The following is a 24,802-nucleotide window of genomic DNA, read 5'->3' as shown; positions in this document are numbered from 1 at the left end:
CCTATTAACCTTTAATAATCTATTGATTTGCAATCTCCTGAATAATATAAAAATATTTGCATTGTTTTCCTGTGTCTTATAAGGCAACTTGTTGTATGAATATACCTTTTTAACAGCACCAACATTTATACAATTTCATAATTTATTTCCTCTCTAAGTGTCACTGTCTCTAAAGAAAAAAGATAAAAGGAAAAGAAGCCTTCATCATGGACTACCTCTGTGCCAGGCAGGATGTGAGATGCTTCATTGACTTTATCCAAATGAATCTTCACAATAACTTCATGAGGTACCATCTTTCCTCCCACCGTTTCCCCCGCTTTTATAGATTAAAAAAACAGAGACTCACAGAAGTTATTTAACGATTTCAGGTCACACAGCTTGGAAGTGGCGGAGTTGCCATTTTAACCCAGGTCTGACTTCAAACCCCACGTTCCTGCAAGTTTGGCACAGGGTCTCCTGGTCTGAGGTGGGTTAAGAAGGTAAGGAATAAATGTCTTTATGTTATTTTACATGTCTCACAACTTGGTTAGCCTCACTAATTTTTTTCTTTACTACAACTTAATAAGCCTCTCTCTTAGAGATGGGTTAACCAAGCATTCTTTTGTAAAGCAAAGGATTAAGGAATATAGCACGAAAAGCAAGAGTACTCTGAGAGTTCTATTTTTACAAGGAGAAGAGAAAAATTCACCATATTGATCATCCAGGAATATCTAGTTCAACACTATTCATATGTTTAACATAGATAGAACACAGAGTCTTGCAGAATACACAGAACCCAGCAGACAGCTCAAATATTCAGTGAAACGAATGAGTATGATCTTATTTTCCTTATTTTTAATAATATATATGACATAGTTCAGCTCAGTTTGCACCAACATGCAAACATTAAAATGGTATATGAGAAACAGCAACTATTTTCTCAAATTCAGCAATGCACAAGTAAAACCAATGTGCCACCTTTCCTTCCTTTAAAACGTATGCTTCCAAATATTTCTATTTGAATTAACAGCACCGATGCCCTTCTATTACCCAAGGGCAAAAACCCAGTCATCTTTGACTCTCCATTCACCTTATGATTTTATATTCATTCTGTTTCCAAGTTTTTGTTAATTCAGACTCTTTAAACCTCCTGCTCAGTCCTGCTCATTTCCAAGGGGGGATATAGAAGCAACCCCCGCCACCCCTGCGAAAGCCTCCAATCCACCCTTGATGATAGTCCACTTGGGGATAACAGCCACACCGGGGCAAGGATCATAACCCCAAAAAACATTGTTTGTACAACTCTTGGCACTAAAGTTTTTATGATTAAATTCTAAAATTTGGCTCCATCCAGACTCTGCTCTAAGTCTCACCTCCATTTACTCCAATTACTTGCAAGTCATCCTTTGCCCAAGCTAACCGGTTCTGGTTGCCCTTCACTGACTCCCGCTCTTTGCCTTTGCAAAAGCATTTCATTCATTGCCTAGAATATTGCTCTACCCTTCTGCTTTCCACGTAAAGGAATCCTGTGGAGCCTTTAAAACTGAGTTCAAAGGCCTCTCCTCCACAGCCCATGCCAGATCTCTGAGGTTGGAAGTAATTGGCCACCTCCCCTGAGATTATGGAACACTCTACCTGCACTTCTCTTTCAGAAATAAACACTTAGACTCTATAACAGTGATCTGCATACATCTTACGTCTCCTATCAGCTGTAAAGCACCAAATACAAACACACCTCTGTGTCCTTTTAGCATTTTAGCATTTTTAGCATTCAGAACAGATCTTATGAGTACTATAGGTTTGAAGAACGTTTGATTAATTAATGTTACACAAAGGCCTTTACACGAAAGGACAATACATGTCCATCTGCACTTTTAGGTAATCTTTGCTTTAAAGAAAACTAAGCCACATAATGTTTTTCAAATGTTCGATACCAGCCTAGCTTCCTTGAATTTTAAACTTGGGGAATCAGAGGGTCTGAGAAGGAAATTATGTTCAATTATCAGTCAAGGCCATTTAGGCAGAAAACATTTGTCGAGCCGCCCATCAACCATCAACCCCACAGATTACAGACATGCAGCAGCACCCCCAGCGTTGAACCAGATGCCTTACTTTGCGGTAGACTATCATATTTGGAGAACTCTCCTCTGGGTCCGCGATCCCCACTGCTCTCTGATCCCCGGATCCCTGAGCCATCCTGGGTGTCTTCACTCACACTGCAAAAATAAATGAATAGATCATTAAGACAGGAAAGAATTACGTAAAGAAAACTTTGCCACGCAAAGAACTAAGTATCTGTTGGCAGGTGGCATGGAAATGAAACATGATGTAATTGCTTTTGGCTCCTCCTTAGTTTAACTGGTATTTTTTTCAAGTCAGGGGTAATTGTTGTCTGATTATCCACATACATGCTTCTCATTCCAAAGCCACATGGTTTGCGTGCTTTGTTTTCGGCTCAGAATCATACATTCTAAGGGTGATCAGATAGCAATCTTAAAAAATCTCCTGGAGATAGATGAAGTCAATCATTTGGATGTTTATTTTGTCTTATCAAATCTCATGATTAATTCTAGGTATTAAAATATGAATATTTTACAAAGAAAATGCAAACCAACACCACTAGGAGATACTACTTACACACACCAGCATGGTTATAATAATTTTTTAACTCAAACAAGCATTGGCAAGGATATAGGGAAATCAGAACCCTTGTACAGTGTTGATAGGAATGTAAAATGGTTTGGTCACTATGGAAAACATTTTGTTAGTTCCTCAAAAAGTCTAATATAGAATCTACCATATAACCTGGAAATTCCACTCATAAGAGCTAAAAGCAGGCATTCAAACCAATATTTGAACACGTATGTTCAGAACAGCACTATCCACTGAAAAATGGAAACAACTCTACATCCCTCAACTGATGAATGGCTAAACAAAATATGGTCTGTTTCTACAATGGAATATAGTTCAGCCATCCAAAGTAATAAAGTACTGATACAGTCTACAACGTAGATCAGCCTTGAAAACATTATGCTAAGTAAAAGAAATCAGACAAAAAAGGTTACTGAGATGGACTGAATATTTATGTCCCTCTAAAATTTATACGCTGAAATCCTAATCCCAAATCTGGTAGAACTAAGAGGTAGAGAGTGTGATGGGATTTGTGTCCTGATCAAAGAGATCCCAGAGTGTTCCTTTCCACTAAGTGAGGACCCAAGCAGAAGAAAGCCATCCATGAAGAGGGAATTGATTTCTCATCACACATCAAATCTACTTAAGCCTTGATCTTGGACTTCCCAGTCTCTAGAACTGTGAGAAATAAATTTCTGTTGTTCATAGGTCACCGGGTCTATGGTATTCTATTATAGCAGCCTGAAGGGACTAAGACAGTCCCTATTTCATTTACATGAAATATCTAGGATAGGGAAACCACAAAGACAGCAGATTCTTGTTACCAGCAGTTGAGGGGAGGAGGAAATGGATTGGATGTTTAATGGATGTAGGGTCTCTTTGGGGATGATGGAAACATTTTTGAACTAGATAGAGGCAAGGGCTGCAGAACCCTGTGAATGCACTTAATGCCACTGAAATGTACACCTTAAAATTAATTTTAAGTTATGCAAATTTCATCTCAATTAAGAAAAATAAATATTTTTAATTTGACCTTTTTTTTATTTTTAAACAGCCTGAAAAGACAGCAGTAGACAATGAGAGCATATGGAATTTTTTAGTTAAAGAAGCAAATTCAGTTCTTGGTATGATGCACTATTTACTGGGTGACTTCGAACAAGTTAAATACCCTGCTGGTTTCCTTTGCTAACTTTCTTTTAAAGCAAACATGCTGAATGCCCACTAGTGCCCAGAAGCATGCCAAGTCACCTTCCCTACATTGCTCTCATCAGTAAAATGTGAATTTCACTGCGTATTCACAGGTAAGGGTCAAATAAATCGAGTGTAAAGTATCGTATCAAGCCATAAAAGTCCTATACAAATGTTATCGCTAATCTAAGACCCTGCCTGGGTTGTTTGCACAAAATTCATAGGCTTTTCATCAAAGAAAACTTTTATAAATACCATACTTGACAGAAAGGCCATTTCAATTTAAAATATAAACTCAGGAAACATTTATTACAAAAATAAGTTGGTACCAAAGGTCATCCCATAAAAACAAATTCAGGCAGAAGATGGGGAAGAGACAGGAATTTGCAATTTATGTGAAGAATTTAATTGCCCCAAGTATCTCATTTGAATAATGTTGCTTGTTTTCTTCTTCATTTATGAATTAGCCTGCATTTTAACAGTTAGATTACAAGCAGAGATAAAGAACATCATTCTATTATCTCTACCCACTATAATGTCAGTATTTCTATGAATATTGTACTACATGGAAACACTCATTATTATTCTAATCAGTCGCTCTTACAGTTAAATGAACAACACGCAGTTTCATGTTTAAACAACTACTTACTTACTCTTTTATTTGAACACAGAACATGACTGAGCATTAAAAACAAAAACTAAATCTATTTATGTATCTCATTTACCTATGTAACAGACCCATCGTGGGTTTCTATCGCTTTACTTCAAAATGAACACTTTCACTATGATGAGCATATTATCTCCCTCCCTCTCTCTCTGCCCCAAAAAACTGTGCAATAATAGCAAGATTGGAAATGACCTGAAAACAAAGGTGTCAGCCCTCCTTCTGCCTTTCCCTGGCCACTCCTTACCCCCAACAGCAACAGCCCTATGTATTAAAACCGGCTGGTGAACCAGGCTCTGGACTTCAGACTGCTCAGTGAATGCAAATAGCCTCTAGTTTGGAACTTTAGTGAGTCTAATATGTAGTAGAAAAGCTTCTATTTTTGGATTCCCTATCAACTCATTTTAAAATTCAGACAAGTCATTTAACTTTCCTATGTCTAGAAAGAATCATTTCTAAAATAGTGATGCAAGCACTTTCTAGTCTATATGTCAACAGATGTTAGACAGTACAAGATGTGAAAGGTGTAGGTAAGGATGTTCTAATTAAATCGCTGACTATAGAGCTGGAGTTCCTAAAATTAAAGAACTAGGTTCTCATTTATTACAGTATAGCATAAAATTTACTTTTAAATAAAATGAAGTAAGAGTCTTTTAAATTTAGTGGTGGAGAAAAACAAAACCTTCTTTATGTTACTTAAATACACTCGTATATAAACACAGCAATTTGTAACATTCGTGAATGTTTTTCTGAAAAAAACCCAACTACATGCAATAGAAAGAAAACATGTCAATAATAATATTTTTCTACACTCATTTTCAGCTAATAAAAGAGAAAAAGGGCAAATGAGTTACCACCACGCACTTCACAATCTCCAAAGAGAGACATGCTAGCTTAGTGGTGACGAGCTGGCCTCTGTCACTGGACAGATCTAAGTCTGAATCCAGGCTCCACACCTAGCTGAGTGATTGGGGTGAGTTATTTTACCTCTCTGTGCCTTTGTTTTCTTATCTGTCACAAACCACAGCCCCACCATAGTTGAAAGCCCTCTAAACCGAGAAGCCTGGATGCCTCACCTGATCTGCAACTACCTAGCTGCTGGAACCAGGTCAAACTAAAAAGCCTCTTGATGAAGGTGAAAGCGGAGAGTGAAAAAGTTGGCTTAAAGCTCAACATTCAGAAAACGAAGATCATGGCATCCGGCCCCATCACTTCATGGGAAATAGATGGGGAAACAGTGGAAACAGTGTCAGACTTTATTTTTCTGGGCTCCAAAATCACTGCAGATGGTGACTGCAGCCATGAAATTAAAAGACACTTACTCCTTGGAAGGAAAGTTATGACCAACCTAGATAGCATATTCAAAAGCAGAGACATTACTTTGCCAACAAAGGTTCTTCTAGTCAAGGCTATGGTTTTTCCTGTGGTCATGTATGGATGTGAGAGTTGGACTGTAAAGAAGGCTGAGCGCCGAAGAATTGATGCCTTTGAACTGTGGTGTTGGAGAAGACTCTTGAGAGTCCCTTGGACTGCAAGGAGATCCAACCAGTCCATTCTGAAGGAGATCAGCCCTGGGATTTCTTTGGAAGGAATGATGCTAAAGCTGAAAGTCCAGTACTTTGGCCACCTCATGCGAAGAGTTGACTCATTGGAAAAGACTCTGATGCTGGGAGGGATTGAGGGCAAGAGGAGAAAGGGACGACAGAGGATGAGATGGCTGGATGGCATCACTGACTCGATAGACATGAGTCGGAGTGAACTCCGGGAGTTGGTGATGGACAGGGAGGCCTGGCGTGCTGCGATTCATGGGGTCGCAAAGAGTCGGACATGACTGAGCGACTGATCTGATCTGATCTGAACCGGACATCAGCTACACATCCTTAGGATTCCAGTTCCGCCTTAGAAACTCAGAACTTCAACTTTCTAACTTTTCTTCAGAGACTCACAGAATGTCCCATGCTGCCTCTCTTCCATCACCACTGCCTATATATTAGCTCGTCGCCTCTAATCATGGCCATATTCCTGCTGAAGTCAAAAAATCACCCAACTGGTAGGCTAGCGCGCCCTCTCCCAGACTTAGCTCCCCTCCCCACGAAGCAATTCCTGTAATACCAGCACCCACCACTAGGTGCCGTAGGACTCAACATTTAATCTTGGCGCAAACACTGAGCATCCATCCAATGGCACAAAATTTCATGCTTCGTTCTGGAGATATAAAGATAAATCAGACACAAATGGTCCCTCTTTAAAATGTTCAGAGTCCAGGAGGGGTGACATGTCCAGAAATGTAGGAAATGTAATGTGTGGGTGCTCAGTTACGACCGCACAGACCAGGAAGAGGTGACAACTGCAATCAGAAGGATGAACAGGAGGAGTCGGGGAGGCAGAAGAGGGCCTTCCAGCCTGGGTCACAACACACGTATGGACATCTGAGGCCACAGAACTGGCAGACACTCGAAAGGAAAAAAAAAAAACATAACGGTGATGTGATGTCAAGGAGATTAAGTGGGAGTCAGTCAAATGTGGAGACTGAAATCACAGGGATTTGCAACTATCTGAATTCATATGACTTTGCTCACTTGTCTATCAGGGATCGCCACTGCTAGAAAGGCAGTTCTGCCTAAGCAGAGTCTTTGTCAGTGGGGTTGACCCCTCTAATTCCTGACATCTAGAAGGTACTTAAATATTTTTAATGAATGACAGCACTGGTAAGATTTCACTAAGATGCAGTATATCCCATCAAGAACACTCATCTGGTTAACAAGCCATTAAAACTGCTCAGCAAAGAAGGTTCTTTATCCACAAAGACCCATGGATGGAATCACACATGAAGACTTTCCCCAAGGTTTATTGATATGCTGCTGCTGCTAAGTCGCTTCAGTCGTGTCCGACTCTGTGTGACCCCATAGACGGCAGCCCACCAGGCTCCCCCGTCCCTGGGATTCTCCAGGTAAGAACACTGGAGTGGGTTGCCATTTCCTTCTCCAATGCATGAAAGTGAAAAGTGAAAGTGAAGTCGCTCAGTCGTGTCTGACTCTTAGCAACCCCATGGACTGCAGCCTACCAGGCTCCTCCATCCATGGGATTTTCCAGGCAAGAGTACTGGAGTGGGGTGCCATTGCCTTCTCCTTATTGATATGGGCCCGCCCTAACTCAGGAATACACTTTTGGAATCCATGCGCAATTTAGATCAGAGGGAATATGTGGAAGGGTAGAAAGTATATGAGGAGAGACCCTGTGAATAATAAAACAACTGAACATCTGTGACTCAAACTCTAATTAGTAAATCTTCTGAAAGTCAGGACTGCAATTCATTCCAAACATACAATGCATTTGTAGCTTCAGTTACAACCAGTGCCAGCTGTTTTCCATTGTACGCTGGCCTCTCTAGAGCAAGCGTGGCCTAGGGGTCAGCAGACAATGATGCTGAGCAGGGCAGGTAGGAAGGACCTTGATGATGTGGGAAAGGGAGGAGCTGTAAAGTCATACCAGGAATTGCGTCTCAGCTCTGGCCACATCAAGGCTGTTGTGTGTGTGGCCTTTGGCAATTGATTCCTTCACCCTACACTTTCGGGTCTTCGCCTGGAAGCAGAGAATCCTGTACTTTGCAGGGGTTGCTATTGAAGAAGGAATAAAACAAGCCACACAAATTTCCTTGGCAAAGAATGAATTGTAGCAACTGACCAGCAGTCTTGTTTTTGACCAGTGCTTGGCCAAGTGAAACTGCCCGACTAATGACACCAGAATCGCTGGAGAAAGCCTTCCCCCACAGCAGGTCCTCGGAGTATCTGAGATGGAGCCACCAGCAGTCTCCCAAGCTTCTCCGGTGATCCTGATGCTCAACTAAACAGCAGACCACTACAGTTATACTGCTGCTGCTGCTGCTGCTAAGTCGCTTCAGTCGTGTCCCACTCTGTGCGACCCCATAGACGGCAGCCCACCAGGCTCCCCTGTCCCTGGGATTCTCTAGGCAAGAAGACTGGAGTGGGTTGCCATTTCCTTCTCCAATGCATGAAAGTGAAAAGGGAAAGTGAAGTCGCTCAGTCGTGTCCGTCTCTGTGCGACCCCATAGACGGCAGCCCACCAGGCTCCCCTGTTCCTGGGATTCTCCAGGCAAGAACACTGGAGTGGGGTGCCATTTATACTGCACCACCACTAAAACCAGCATCACAAGCAGCAAGAAGCCTGAAATATGGTGCCCACCACCCCTAAATGCCCAGCCCTCAGAGCCCTATTCAGGGAAAGACCTTGTAGAAGAGGTAATCAAACCCTGCTTGTGATATAGTCTAAATATTTATGCTGCCAAATAAGAACTCCTGTTGATGTTATTTCCTCTCCCCCATATTATATCCAATTCATATTGTTTGCCTCGGCCCATTAAAATCCAATGGATTTCTTTTCTGACATCAGCAATGTTGAGCACTTTAGAGAAAAAAAAAATTACAAGATGTGTGCTAGCTCGGTAGTACAATCTTGTTTATACAGCTCTAATCTGACTGAGTGGGCAGGAACCTCAAGGGGGAAGAAGGAAGAGCAACAGCTCTTAAGAACAAACAACGCTTTCTGTTACTGCAGAGTCTGCCAACTTGATGTCTCCTATATACTCAGAGTTCAGCTACTCCATGACGGCTTGAGTGTCTGTTTCAAGTAATGCACCAAAGATCTGAAAACAAGGGGCTATAGGCTATAGTTCAACCCTTAGGGGTCAATCTTGCTGGCATGCCAGGTACCCAGGATTTTACTAGGCTGTAGTCACTTGGGACTTCATTTTAAGGAAGTCATTTTAGGGCTTCAGTTAGAACTTAAGGATTCCCAAGAGCTGATTCAAGGACCTGAACAAGATAAGCAGCCTCAGAATCACCAGGTTGGGAGGGGGAGGGGGCGGGGGGAGAGCGGTGATAAAGATACATGTTCCTGGTTCCCATGCTCCAGAAATTCTAATCCTGTAGGCCTAGGACAGTCCCTTTGTTGTTGTTCAGTCGCTAAATTGTGTCCAACTCTTTCTGACCCCACGGACTGCAGCACACCAGGCTTCCCTGTCCTTCACCATCTCCCAGAGTTTACTGAGTTGGTGATGCTATCTAACCATTTCATCTCTGCTGCGCGCTTCTCCTCTTGCCCTCGATCGTTCCCAGCATCAGGGTCTTTTCCAATGAGTCAGCTGTTTGCATCAGGTGGCCAACACATTGGAGCTTCAGCTTCAGCCTTCCAATGAATATTCAGCGTTGATTTCCTTTAGGATTGACTGCTTTGAGCTTTTTGCAGTCCAAGGGACTCTCTATAGAGTCTTCTCCAGCACTACAACTCAAAGGATGTCCCTGGAGACTTATAAATGAAAACGTCCCTCCGGTGATTTGGAGGCACAGTCAGATTTGGGAACTAGTGACTTAGATCCCATGGAGTCTGCCTTCTCTTCACCTGATCACTCCCATCCTGCCCCGTGCTGCTGACTCGCTGGGCAGCCATGCTAAGGTAGGGCTTCTTTAACTTCCCTTGAATTCTGCCAGAAACTCACCGTGATGGATAAAGCTAGGATCCTGGAGTCAAAGAACTGGCTCTCAGTCCTGGCCACACTACTTAAGAGCCGTGCAACCATGAACAACGTATTTCTATGCTTATTTAGCCTCGTTGAGCCTTGGTTTCCTCTTCCATCAGATCAGATCAGATCAGTCGCTCAGTCGTGTCCGACTCTTTGCGACCCCATGAATCACAGCACGCCAGGCTTCCCTGTCCATCACCAACTCCCGGAGTTCACTGAGACCCACGTCCATCGAGTCAGCGATGCCATCCAGCCATCTCATCCTCTGTCATCCCCTTCTCCTCTTGCCCCCAATCCCTCCCAGCATCAGAGCCTTCCAATGAGTCAACTCTTCGAGTGAGGTGGCCAAAGTACTGGAGTTTCAGCTTTAGCATCATTCCTTCCAAAGAAATCTCAGGGCTAATCTCACCTGTACCAGTGGGTCTCCACTTTGCCTGCTCATTAGAATCATTTAGGCAATGACTCACAGCAACTCTAACACGTGGATGTTATCACTCCCACGCTACAGATGAGAACACTGAAGCTCAAGAACATAGGCCACTTGCCCAAAGGTAAACAGCCTGTCAGTCAAGAATCTAGAATTTAAATCCCACAGACTTCAAGGCCCACAAACTTTCTCCAACAAGTCAGCTTGGTCTCCAGTGAAATCACTGATACAAAGTATTGAAAACAAAAATTTTTAAATACACAAAATTTCAGTATATACTTAAATATACAGTATTTAGCACACATAGACTAATTACAGCATGCTCAGTAGCAGGTACTTCTGGTACATGATACAACTGGTACATAGCAGGTTCCCAACTAATTAGTGGCTCTTTCTTAATGACATCAGTGAAGCGGATGTCCCCTTATCAACCCTACCTGAAGGCATATACATAAATACAATCCTAAGTTGCTCAGCTGCCTGACAGCCTAAACAAACTAATCAACCAAAGCTGCTTATAAAGAAAAATATTTTTGCATTCCTTATATTAAATACAAGTCCTAAAAAGCTGGGAGGCAGAAGTGGAAAGTTCTTCACAGAGCAGGATGCGCTTGGCCATGTGACATGCCTCTGGTTCTGTTACTACAATCTGTGCTTGGAGTTGAGGGCATCCTCTCTTACCAGGGGCTGTGAACTCCACACAGCTCTGGACAGTGCAGACCCTGCCAATTCTTAGCTGACTCCTCTTGCCTTTTGAACTTTTCTTCTGTTAACAGTATACCCCCTATGTCCTTCCACCTCCTCTCTGAACTCGAACCTTCTGTGACCCTCATGGCAATCTGGCTCCCCTCAAAACATCCCCTGCCCTGCACGTAGTGGCCCTCACCCTACCTATCTCAAGACCAGGAAGGAAGGCAAGCATCCTCCTCGTTCTCCACTCTTGCTTCAGTGATTTCCCTCCTGTCGCTCTACCCAAACTTCTCTTGCAACACTCAGACCATCAGCCATGCCATTGTTAAGGCGTGAGGCCACCCATCCTCTCCTGTTAAGCCTTTGCATTTCCTGAAGATTCCAGCTTGCAGGTCTCAGAGGTTTTCTCCATCCCTTGGTCAACTCAGCGACTTTAATGTTAGAGCCAGAGCTGGTTTGTCTGCCCTTCTCTTCCCTCATCTGAACTCTTTCCCTTCCTCCTCCTCAGTGACCATCTCACATGGCCACATGCTGAATCTTGCCATCCCTGGTGACTGTAACATTTCAAGTCCCAGTACAAACCAAGAGGGCACCCTCTTCCCACTGCCCCTCTTTTCAGATCACCTACTCTACATTCCCAGCAAACATTCCTCATCCTTAGACATTCCATCCATTTGAACCACACCTTTGGCACCATCCTTACTGCTCCTCACTCTGCCTTCACATTCTTCTCTCCCTGGCTCCAATATTTCACTCACTCGTCATCACTCTCTTGCAAATGGCTTCCACTTCCTCACGTCCCCCTTTCTGTGCCATATTTGCTGACAAAACTCCAACACTGGTGGAACCCAACTCTCCGCCACACAATATCTGAATATCCAAGCTCACATCGGGCAGGTGAACACTGTAAGGTGGGGAGGAAATCACACCACCAGGCTGACAAGCTGCAGTTTAGATTCATGAGCACAAAATTTCAATGAGAAGAAAGGAAAGAAGGAAGGGAGGGAGGAAGGAAAAACAAAAAGGAAAAGAAAGCAAGTCAATTCTGCTCACCAAACCTAAAAGGTTTTCCTGCCAAACTTGCCTTCTGAATTGGCTATCTTACAACTTCTCCTTGTTCAAGCTTCATTCATGGTCTCAGTTGATGGGCTCAGTTCGAAATCCACTGAAGAAATGGAAGCCAGCAGAAGGCAAGGCACTTTGCCAACAAAGGTCCGTATAGTCAAAGCTATGGTTTCTCCAGTAGTCATGTACGGATGTGAGTTGAACCTTAAAGAAGGCTGAGAGCTGAAGAATTGATGCTTTCAGACTGTGGTGCCAGAGAAGACTCTTGAGAGTCTCTTGGACAGCAAGGAGATCAAACCTGTCAGTCCTAAAGGAGATCAATGCTGAATATTCATTGGATGGACTGATACTGAAGCTGAAGTTCCAATACTCTGGCCACCTGATGGGACGAGCTGATTCACTGGAAAAAGACCTTGATGCTGGGAAAGATTCAAGGCAGGAGGAGAAGGGGATGACAGATGATAAGATGGTTGGATGACATCACTGACTCAACGGACATGATGAGTTTGAGCAAACTCTAGGAGACAGTGAAGGACAGAGAAGCCTGGTGTTCTGCAGTCCATGGAGTCGCAAAAAGTCGGACATGACTTAGCGAATGAACAACAACAAGAAGGCAAGTCCCTCATCTTGAGACAGCCTCACCTAAGCCACCAAGTTCTTGGTCTTCTTTCCACTGTAATAGAAACGTTGCTGCATTTACTAAAGGGAAGTTGCTCTGCTTTTGCTCTTCACTGGAAGGTGATAGATAGCACATTGCTTCTCAACTACACCCTCTCACCACACTGACAGGCTCCAATATGATAACAGCAGATGACACCTCAAAGACCTCCAAGACACTTACTCTCTGAAGTGTAAGACAACAACATCGTTGCTGTTATTCAGTTGCTAAGTTGTGTCCAACGCTTTGCGACCCCATGAATTGCAGCAAGCTAGGCTTCCCTGTCCTTCACTATCTCCTGGAGTTTGTTCAAACTCATGTCCATTGAGTCATAGGGAAATGTTAAGTCAAGAGAAATCAAAAACAAGAAGACCAGGGGAATTTGAAGCTTCTAGCAGCTACAACTACAACAAACATTAAGCATAGCCCAACTCCTGGCCAAGTTAAATAAAACTTCACGGGGAAGGCCTGGTTACCTCAGTGTCTATTACCTGATTCATCATATTCGGCTTTCAAGAAAAAAAAAAATCATGATCCATGCTGAAGTAAGGAAAACACGCAATCTAGAGAGACAAGCAGTTGTGAAAACCAGATATGACACAGAAGTTGATATTATCAGACAAGAAATTTAAAATCACTATGATCAAATATGCTAAAGGTTCTAACAGAAAAATAGATGATAATGAAAGCAGAGAGGTAGAAATGCTTCCAAAAAACCCTTAAAAAGGAAATGCTAAAAGTCAAAAACACTGCAACAAGTGAAGAATGCCTCCAATGGGCTCACGAGTGGACTCTATATGGCCAGGGAAAGATTCAGTGAGCTTGAGGTCAACAGAAACTTCCAAAAGTGGGGGAAAAAACAGGGGGGGAGCGGGAAGAGAAAATTTTAATGGAAGAGAAGACACAAAAACTATGGTACATATCAAAAGGTATAAGTATAACTGCAGTACCAGGAGGAAAAAAAAGAGAAAGAAGACATATTTAAAGGGATATTGACAGAATTTTCCAAAGTTAATGATTGACACAAAACGCAGATCCAGAAAGATAAGAGACCAATCAGCATACATTAAAACAGAACAGTACCCCGAGACATACCATATTCACACTGCAGAAGATGAAAGACAAAGGAAAAATCTTGAGAGAAACAAGAATAAAAACCTTAGCTATGGAAAAACAAGGATAAGAATTACATGGGGCCTCTCACCAGAAATCTCACAAACATGAGTGCAACTGAATACTAAAAATATTGGGAGAGAAAAAAACACCAACTTGGAAGTCTACATCTAGTGAAATGATCCTTCAGAAGGGAAGGAAAAATAAACTTTCTCAAACAATAAATACCGAGAGAGTTCATCACTAGCCGACTTGCCGGCAAGAAATGCTAAAAGCTCTTCAGGCAGAGGAAAATGTTATTGGTCAGAAACTTGGATCTACCAAATTAAAGAGCAAGCATCAGGGAAGAAATAAAGGGAAATAAAATCTTATATTTTATTATTCTTAATTGACCTACAAGAAGAGAGTAAGACTTTCTAGATTGTGTTTTTTCATTTCCTCTTAGCATGGCTTGTGATTTTTTGTTGAAAGCCAAACACAATGCATCAGGTAACAGGAACTGAGGTAACCAGGGCTTCCACATGAGGTTTTTACTTAGTTTGGCCAGAAAAATAAAAAAAAAAAAACTTTTTTAAAGATTAGCCTATCAGTGCCTAACACGGAGCTCGGGAGTAGCCCCCTCCCCAGACAATCAACTAGTTCAAGGGTCAGCCAATGAGGGCCCCTGGGACAAACCTAGCCTTCTGACTGTTTTCATATGGTGTGTGAGCTAAAAATGGTTTTCACCTTTTCAGATGGTAGAAAAAAGTTAAAAGAAGAAGAATACTTTGTGACACATGAAAACTGCATAAAATCAATATTCTGTGCCATAAACAAAGTTTTACCAACACCCACCTGTTTACTTATTGCCTTGGCTCCTTTCATACTGTAAGGGCGGGGCTGAGAAGTTGTAGCAGCATTGAAGCCCCACAGAGCCCAAAGTATTTACTCTTTGATCCTTCACATAACTTTTTTTCTGTTCCCTGAACAAGCCTGATCACTTCATTTTTCAGAGGCTGGAAGCAAGGCCTGGGAGACAGAATTACACTCGAATGTCACTTTCCTGGTCAGTTAACAGAGCCAGTGTGAAAATGCAAGTCTTCAGATCCAAGTGCCCAAGAGGACTTACATTTTGTAAGTACAGATTTTAAGATCATAGTGTCTAATACTACTGACTAATACTACTGACTCTAGGGACTGCATAAGTAACATTTTATTATTGTCTTATTTCACATGAAAGATAGTGTGACGACCAGAGGAGAAACAGGGGTGACAGAGAAGCTTTGCCAGCTTCTATGCACAAGAAGGGGATGACTGAGAGATGAAGGGGATGACATGTTCCTAAGGGACCAAGAAGAAAAGCACTCCAATTGGCTTCTTTTTTTAGAGGATGTCAGTTTCACTCCTTGGGATTTGGGTCTTTTCTTTCTTCTTTTTTTAATTTTTAGAACAGGTAAAAATCAGTATCTTTATACTCTAAAACTAGGCAGTTAAATATGGGGTCCAGGACTTCGCTGATAGTCCAGTGGTTAAGAGTCTGCCTGCCATTGCAGGGAACATGGGTTCAGTCCCTGGTCTGGGAAGAGTCCCTCTGCTACAGAGCAACTAAGCCCAGGCGCCACAACTACAGAAGCTCTAGCCCATAGAGCCCGTCGTCTACAACAAGAGAAGCCACCACAGTGAGACGCGTTGAGAAAGCCCAAGCATAGCAACAAGACCTAGCACAGGCAAAAGCAAATACATTAAATAAATTTCTTTTTTTTTTGAAAAATAAGGGATCCATCTCTTTCTTGACTCTGCAGTGCATACACGTGGAGTGTACAGACACTTCCCCTTCTGGAGACAGCAAGACTTGACAAAAGAAAGATCTATTCATAAGGCTCATCAGGCAGGAGAAATATAGGTCAAAGAAATAAGAAGATAGATTCCTAAGGGTACGATTTTATTCATATTATGTAGATGGAAGACAAAAATAGTACAATCAGAATGTACCATATCCTACACTAGAGGTCTGTCTTATAGCAGAACATACACACACCCCCCAGAACAACTAGAAAAGTTGGATAAAATTTTGAAAAGAGAGCTCCCAATGCAATGAGGTCATATGGAGAAGAGGGAAGTTTAGAAGGGAGTGGACATTTCTGCAACATTGCTGTAATGTACCTTGTCAAGTCCAACATCCATTCATGAAAATACTCTGAGCAAAATGTAAATGTGAGGAAATTTGCTTAATTTGATAAGGGATATATTAAAAACACATATAGTGACTCTTCAAAAATTTTCCCACCGAGATTAGGAATGAGACAAGGATGCCCACTATGACCACTCCTATTCACCATTATATTAGAGGTCTCAGCCAATGCAACAGACAAGAAAAAGACATAAAAGGCACAAAGACAGCAATTCTGTTTGTTTAGTCACTCAGTCATATCCAACTCTTTTGCAACCCAATGGACTGTGGTCCACCAGGCTCCTCTGTCCATGGGAATTCCCAAGCAAGAATACTCGAGTGGGTTGCCATTTCCTTCTCCAGGGGATCTTCCCCACCCAGGGACTGAACCTGCATCTCCTGCACTGCAGGCAGATTCTTTACCACTAAGCCATCTGGGAAGCCAACAATGACTGCAAAACAAAGAGTAAAAACTTTTTGCATGTAATTTAATTATGTATATGGAAAAGTCATAATAATCTACCGATCAGACTTACTAGGATTTACAAGTGAATTTAACAAAATCACTGGATATAAGGTCGATATATAAAAATCAACTGTGTTTCTATATACCCACAACAAATAATCAGAAAAGGATGTTTTTAAAAGATACCATTTAAAACAAACCAGAATTTGTTTTAAAAACCCAAATTGATAAAAACAGATAATCCAACTGAAAAATAGGCAATAAACTTGAAGAGGGACTACAAAAGATTAAATAAAAGTGACCAAAAAAAAAAATACTAACAAGGCACATCATTAGTCACCAAGGCAAACTGAGACCACAATGAGACACAACTGCCCACCCACCATAATGGCTACCATTTAAAAGTCTGACAGTTCCAAGTGTGGACAAGCATTTGGAGAAATCGAAACACTCCTAAACTGATGATGGAGGCATAAACTGGTACAACCACTTAGAAAATCTCTTTGTAAGGCCCTCCTAAATTTGAATACATGTCCCAGAAATCCAGTCTTAGGAGTGTAACAAACAAAAACCCATTCATACGTGTGCCAAAAAACACACACAAAAAATTACAGAAGCATTATTCACAGTAACCCTAAACTGGAAATGTCCCAAATACACATCAACAGATGAATAAACTGTGAAATGTAACTGAGTGGGTTGCGATACAGCAGTAAAAATAAACTATTGCTACATACCACATCATGGATGAATCTCTCAAACAGTATTGTGCCTAAGAAGAAACAAAAAGAGTATATACATATAATTCCATATATATTTCACATATTTCAAATATGAGAAAGATATGGTGTTAGAAATCAGGTTAGTGGTCACCACTGGGGAAAGAGAACATGTAGTACCACTGGGAGGGTGCAAGAGGTAGTTTTGGGGGCAATGGTAATATTCTCTCTCTTAACCTGGGAGTGACAATATAGATGTATTTACTCTTTGAAAATTCACTGAGAAATGAGTTGTGTACTTTTCGAGGAAGAACGCAAATATTCTTGGAAAAGGATATAGCATCTCTGATTCTCAAGGTAGCACTCACATCATCTAAAGCAATGCAAAAAGTGATGACATTGCAGAGATATGGTTGCAGGGATGCTGGAGGAGCTAGAGGTTGTATCTGCCACGACTATATACATACTCAATTACTCTGTGTGTAGGCATAGACCAGGAGCAACAATCACAGAACTAGAGAAGTGATACAGAAGTGAAGCAAGATTAGAAACACACTACTTAAGGAATGCTTCGCATTACCCAAAGACTTTATTTTGGATAACGAAAGTCTTCCAACTCTTACAAAATATCTCAGAACTTCCAAAGAGTGGTTGAAATACTCTGCACTTGTTCTTAATAACTTTCTGAAAGTGAAAGTCGCTCAGTCGTGTCCTATTTTTTGCGACCCCATGGACTATACAGTCCATGGAATTCTCCAGGTCAGAATACTGGAGTTGGGTATAGCCCAACTTCTCCAGGGGATCTTCCCAACCCAGGGATTGAACCCATGTCTCCCTGCACTGCAGGCAGATTCTTTACCAGCTGAGCCACAAGAGAAGCCCAAGAACACTGGAGTGGGTAGCCTATCCCTTCCCCAGTGGATCTTCCTGACCCAGGAATCAAACTGGGGTCTCCTGCATTGCAGGCGGATTCTTTACCAACTGAGCTTTCAAGGAAGCCCATTACTCCCCAGCAAATATATCCAAAGTCTTTCAGCCAGTTTAGAAGTTTGAGGTAGATACTGTATTTTTTGCCCAGTATATATATATATATATATATGTATGTATGTATGTATGTGTGTGTGTGTGTGTGTGTGTGTGTGTGTATAAAGTTTACTTCTTCTATCGGAGAAAGATGGGTCCGTGAACTGTCCTCAGCAAAGTATGCCATACCACAGGGCACACTCATTGGACCAAGACAGACATGTGAGTCTAATCAGGACCAATCAGGATCCTTCTGAGGGGTAAGATAAGAACACTGGAAGAAAGAAGTCCCCTTCCCCATGAGGGATTAGTCTGAAACCCTATGAAGGGAAGGAGATTAATGACTACCTTTTTTGTGTGGCACAGAAGGAGGATATCAAGATGATGAGGTGTCAGTAAGAGGTGCTAATGGTATCATTTAAGTCCCTGGATCTAGCCATGCCTGAATTCCAAGATTTACTAGTCCGAGTAATTCCTTTTTGCTTCAGTTGGTTTGAATTTTGTTTCAGTGCAGTTGTTTTTTGTCTACATCCAAGAGAACTCTGAATCATCATTATCACTGTTACCTTTATTATATATTATTATTATATACATGTGGCATTCAATTCCTTCAATAGACTGGCCCCAATTTTCACTTCTTGTCTTGTCAGTCACTATTTCTCCATGTATAACCAACAATATGAATAATTTCAACCACAGGAAACTTTCCTCAACCAAGAATTCTCAATAAGCAAAGTTCAACTTAAAAAAAAGCCTACTTCCAAATAACACTTCTGATAGTCAACTGGTCATTCCTGTTAAGGACAATTAGAAAATATAAGAAACTGGGGATTAGAAATGGATTTTTTTAAGTGGGGGAGTATGGCAGATGGCAGGCTGGGTAAGTGGTTTTTGCAGAGAAGCTTTTGAAAGCTAAAGGAAGCCAAAGAAGGGAAAACCTAGAATCGACAGCATATGCTTTGGCATAAAGCTAAACACCCTATGTGTTAGGGTGAGACATCTGAGAACTTCCTAACTGGTCATGCCAAGCAAGTTAAATTAAGTTTATCCCAAGATGTATCCACTCTCCCCTTGAGCCACAGGACGATCCGGGAGCCAGTGGTCACTCTCTCAGTCCGAAAGTCAAAAAGGCATTGAACATTTGGAAAGTGAGCCTGACACAGTGGGTAGAAATGCCCATTTGCATGGAAGCTGTGCATTGACTGTAATAAAGCAAACCCATTTTCTCTCGTTTCACTGCAGGGGACCAAACTCCTTGATAACAGTGAGAAGTAACTAGAAATTCATTGTGACATATCCTCCATTACCAACATCAGGTGAGGAAAATGTCATTCAGTCTGCCTTGCTTTCTCATTTTACCTGCAGTAAACATAAATAGTCAACAATTTTCCTTACAACCTAAATTACCTTTCCCTGTTTCCCCTTAAGTTCTAAGCTCATCTACCCAGACTGAAAGTACCTGACTCAAAAGAGAGGTATTAAAAATCCTTTGCACACTATGTCACCTCTAATCTTTTACTTACACTGAACTGCCTGAAGCACACTTTGGCCACCTGCGTCTCCTGCCGCATCACTGCAGGCCCCCAACCCGTTGGTCCTCCAACACCCAGCTCATCCACTCAGCCTCTTCAGTGAAGTCTCCCTCCCCCATTCCATGTAAGCGTGCCTGTCTTACCACATCCTGTTAATCCATCTTTTTCCCCCTCAACAGAATTTAAAACTTCCTAAACACCAGAGCCACATCTGATTAATCATCATCTACAAAAGGGCCTTCAGTAGTGGGACCACTGACACGATCAACAAGCAAGACAAGGAGCAGAGAAGAACACCAGAGACTTTAGATCAACAGTGACTTAGGATAGGGACCTGTATCCTCCCCCAGCCCCCAACTAAGAATTGACTAAACCTCAGATTTCCAGGAATACTCTCCCTTTCAAGAATGCCCTCAAAGCAATCATAATTTTTCAGCCCTGTTCTGCACCTGGGGAGAACACAGATCAGTAGCATTAAGTGGTTTTGTCTAATGTCACCAGCAGTCAAGCCCCTAAACTACCTGCCATTCTGAAAGTTAAAGTGCCTTCCCTTAAAAAAAAAAACAACTCAAATATAATCAATAAATGTAATCTTTGTGAATGCATCCTTTCTATTTTGACCAGCTGCTGAATCAGTCTTTGTTTTAGGATGTATGGTCAGCAAAATAATATAATGGCAGCTTCCTGTTCGGTTTGGAATCTAAATACTGTTAACACTTACATAGTGGCTTCAGAGAAAGATATATAGGATATTTAAGTTGTTGTCTTTCTTCTACAGAGGTCATAAGCAGAAGGAAAAAAAAAAAAAAAAAAACAACCGCCAGCTCAAACAAGTGTTCTATTTGGATTGGGCAGTGTAGATCCCTATAATATTTTTCTAATTGGAATTAGTTGCCAATGACTAAAACTGGATGAAACAAATGGATGACAACAGCTTTCTGAGCAGCACACACCCTTTGCTTTAACACAGTCCTCACCTACCCTAACGCTTCTCGACCCTGAGGTCTAGCACCAGATGCCATTCATCATCACACATGGATGGCTGTTGGGCTTTTAAAAAAAGCAAAATTGTTTTCTGGCTCCTATCTCTCTTTCAAAAATGTGGCAGAGGGCCCCTGGTTTCAAGAAAACTGAGGATAAGTACATTTCTTTCTGGGAGTAAAAACTTTCTACATGTTTCACACATAAAGCATGATTTGGATGGGTCAAAAAATGCAACAACTTAAGCTAACGTGAAAGAAACCCCACTTGCTTCATTCATCTGCTTTACCTAACTGGCTCTGTGTTTGAGTTTGCAACCCGTTTTCTAAGGCTTTTTCCTCCCTTCATTCATTCTACAATCAGCTCTCAAGCAATTACTATAAACCAGAATCTGACAAATGGTGAAGCAACAAGAGGGAATAAAACAGAGTTCTTGCTCTCAGGGAGTGGACATTTTAGTGGATGGAGACAGACAATATACAAATGAAAAACATATAGTGCAATGTCATGGTGATAAAGCTGAAGATAAGGCAATAAAGAGCACTGCAGGGAAGCAGGAGTTTTATTTTAGCTACGATGGTCTGGGAGGACATGATAATGAAGATTTTACAATATTAGCTCTTACTCTGAAAGCAAACAATAATTGGCTTAACAATTGGTTTAATTATTATTATTAATACCTCTTACCTGAAAAGCTTGCTGTTATCCCCTCTGTTCACCTATGACATTTTTGCCTCTCTCCCAAAGCCTCTCTTCCAGGTCTGATTATACAGTGTTCTCTCTGAACTAAACGGTACTTACTGGCTTCATCGTCTACTTGCTACATAATCTGACATAAAATTCTATGCATTATGCTCCTAAATCATCAATTAACATCTTTTATTGTTTATTTTCTATTCATTTCTATTTCTCTCCAAAAGAACTGAACTGATCTCAAGGGAAGGGTCTCTGTTTATCCCTGACCTAGTGATATATCCGCAAGACTCGGGATTTTGGGTCAGAAAAGATCTGGATTTAAATCTTGGTTTTAATAACTCAATAACTATCTGACCAAGGGCAAGTGGCTGAACCACTTCTTCAACTTCAGTTTCTTCATCTGTAAAATGGGAGTGATACCACCTAATTCTTATCAAAAACTTTGCTCTCCAATGGCTTTACAGGTTCAGTTCAGTTCAGTCGCTCAGTCGTGTCTGACTCTTCGCAACCCCATGGACCACAGCACGCCAGGCCTTCCCGTCCATCACCAACTCCCAGAGTTTACTCAAACTCATCTCCACTGAGTCGGTGGTGCCATCCAACCATCTCATCCTCTGTAGTCCCCTTCTTTAATGTACTGACAGTTATAAGGTCAGTGCCTGCCATACGACAGCTCCACAGCTTTGTAGGCTGGGCAACTTTGGGCTTAGGAATCCAATTTCTCTCAAGCATATCCTGTGTCTTGCCTTGCAGTGGGGCAAGAAAAAACCAGTGGGAGAGACAAACATGGATGTACAATTGCAAACTAGGTTGGAGGACCTCACTATATTGTGGCTCTCAGGTGAATCTAGCCAGGCAGAATCAAGCAAGCAATAAGAATAAGGATCATAACCACTTGTACCTTGCATCTTCTGTGTAACTGCCCATGCACCCGCACCCAAACCAGTCCATGCACCCACCCTTGAAAAGGTCTCTGCCCCCACACCGGGTCCAGTCTACACTGCACTACTATTAGTCCATCCTGCCTTCCATTTTCACCGTCCCGCCCCCCTACAGACCTGTCACTCTGCAGGTCAACAATTCAGCAAATATTTACCAAACCCCTACCATGCACAGGTGCTGTGAGAGATACCAAGGAAATAGAGGAAAACAGCACACGGCCTCATCTGGCACAAGAGACATCAATGCAGCTGCAGCCCCTGTGTTTCATTTCTCTTCCTGCTGGTGACCAGTGACCTTTAGGCTCAAGGAAATCTTTGGCTGCCACAGGGAAGGCCATCCTCCACTCCACATTTCCCCTGAATGTTTGGGCCACATCCTCCAGGGTCAGAATCACAGAGCAGCATTCTCCGAGGCAGGGGTAGGGAACCTCCAGGATCTAATGCCTGATGATCTGCAGTGAAACTGATTTAATAATAATAGAAAAAGTGCACAATAAATGTAACAAGCTTGAATCATCCCCAAACCATCTCCCTACCTCCAGTCTATGGAAAAATTGTCTTCCACGAAACTGGTCCCTGGTGCCAAAAAAAGTTGGGGACTGCTGCTCCAAAGAACTCAGAAGTTCCTCCAATACTCGGCTGATAGAGCAGGTCCACAGGAACAGAAGAGTCGGAAACCATTGCCCCGAAATACCAATTTCCCACCAGACTCCCACGGGAGGAGGTCATGTAGAGGCCGTGGCTTCCAGTTGACCTGCAAGCTGAATGGGCACTTGGAGGCTTCTCACCCCTCCTTGTGCCTGGAATGTACACTCTGCCCACCCTCCCCTAGGGAGCCATTTGCAAGGACCATAACCTTGAGACAGTAAGTTGCTGAGACTGTCTGGACTAAAGATGTGACTGATCCCAGTTAGAGCCTCAAAACAGAAACATAGGCCTGAAAAAAACATAATTTTGAAGGTACTGGCGGGTGGGTGCAAGGAGCTACCCCTCTTGCAGTGTCTAAGACAAGCCTCTTATGTAAGTTCCCTTGCTTATTACATTTGCCGCCTACCAATCTGCTGCGTTTTCCTCTTTTCCTCCATCTCCGTGTCCTCCGTGTCTGGGGGCTGATTTCAGATCTCGCCTAGGGAACAACCAGGGTTGTGAATAACTCATTATCAAAATTATCAGAAACCAACAACTATGACGTAACAGGGCCCATCTTCTCCAGCTACTGGGCCTCCTCTGCCCAGGATCCTATTTTTCTCATCACAACCACACATATTCAAGGGGTATATTCTTTATTTTTATTTTACAGACGAGGACACAATGAACGGGGTGTGAAAAGCCTGTTGTGCTACTTGAAGAGCTATGGATCGTAGCTCTGTGTGAGCTCGGGGCTGGCCTATATCGAGAGCAACACAGGCATCTGGGGACCTCCAAGAGCTGCCACCGCCGGTCCAGGTTCACACAGGACACTCTCATCTCAGGATGCTCTCCTGGGAAGTGTGTGTCTCCCTGCCCCCCACCCCCGTGCAAGAAAATAGCCTCCAGGGTAGGGCAGATAGCAGTGGACAAGGGAGTTTTTTGTGCCAAAAGTGATTTTTTTCCTTTAATGGTTTTACCAAAGTATTTCAAAAGCTTGAACAGCTGTCTCCACCACAACTCACTTGAAAAGCCTCACTCACAGGAACACCTGCTCTGTCTGTATTTCACTATTGACATATTTTTCCATTTCCATCCTTAAAAATGGGTGTCCTCTGCACCCTATGTTTCTAACATGGAAGTAGAAGAAAAGGATACATTTATTTTACCCACAAAGTAGCCACAAGGAAGATCAACAAGTTCTGACGGATGGTTCAGCCAGCTGGAACCTCCTAGCTAATAAACGCATTCTCACCACCCTTCTCTCTTGTTTCCTCGGTCATAAGAGGGAGACCTACGTGGTCGAAGACTGGTCAAAATGAGCTAAGGAGCGGAGGTCTGCCTTTTGGGGGGTGAGGGGTGGAGTCTGGACCACTGCTTGCTTTAGCCACTGCCTTGGTACTTGGGATAATTAATAGTGAACTTCCTTCCCCTTACTGGAATCTGAATGTGGTAGAAAATGAATTGCCTTTTACAGGTCTCAGGGAGGCAGCCATGAAGCACTGGAGGAGCTTTGTGGTTTCTCAAGCAGGTACTCTGAGTTGTTACTTAATGTAACTCATTAGGTTTAATGTGCATTTTAATTGCCTACTAGTGAACAGTTTTTGCTCTCCCTGCACTTGGAAGATCGGGGTTTCATGACTTATTATTATTCTTATTACAGATTTAATGGTTCCAAATGATGGGTGATGAGCTCTTTTATCTAGACTGCTTC

The 24,802-nt window shown here is 42.3% G+C and overlaps 1 protein-coding gene across 7 annotated transcripts in view; it reads right to left on the bottom strand.

The window, feature by feature from the left end:
* RGS6 (regulator of G protein signaling 6) overlaps positions 1-24,802 on the bottom strand; it is a 611,079-nt gene that overhangs the window by 582,194 nt on the left and 4,083 nt on the right. For all 7 annotated transcript variants that reach the window (XM_070797807.1, XM_070797809.1, XM_070797808.1 and 4 more), the window contains exon 2: positions 2,092-2,195. In XM_070797807.1, the coding sequence (XP_070653908.1) occupies positions 2,092-2,175 (84 nt within the window). In that variant the 5' untranslated portion in view covers positions 2,176-2,195. The remainder of the gene's footprint in view (positions 1-2,091; positions 2,196-24,802) is intronic.

This window comes from Bos indicus, chromosome 10 (genome assembly GCF_029378745.1).
Source record: "Bos indicus isolate NIAB-ARS_2022 breed Sahiwal x Tharparkar chromosome 10, NIAB-ARS_B.indTharparkar_mat_pri_1.0, whole genome shotgun sequence".
NCBI lineage: Eukaryota > Metazoa > Chordata > Mammalia > Artiodactyla > Bovidae > Bos > Bos indicus.
Note: the sequence above shows the minus strand (reverse complement) of the source record. Positions and strands in the feature narration are given on the sequence as shown.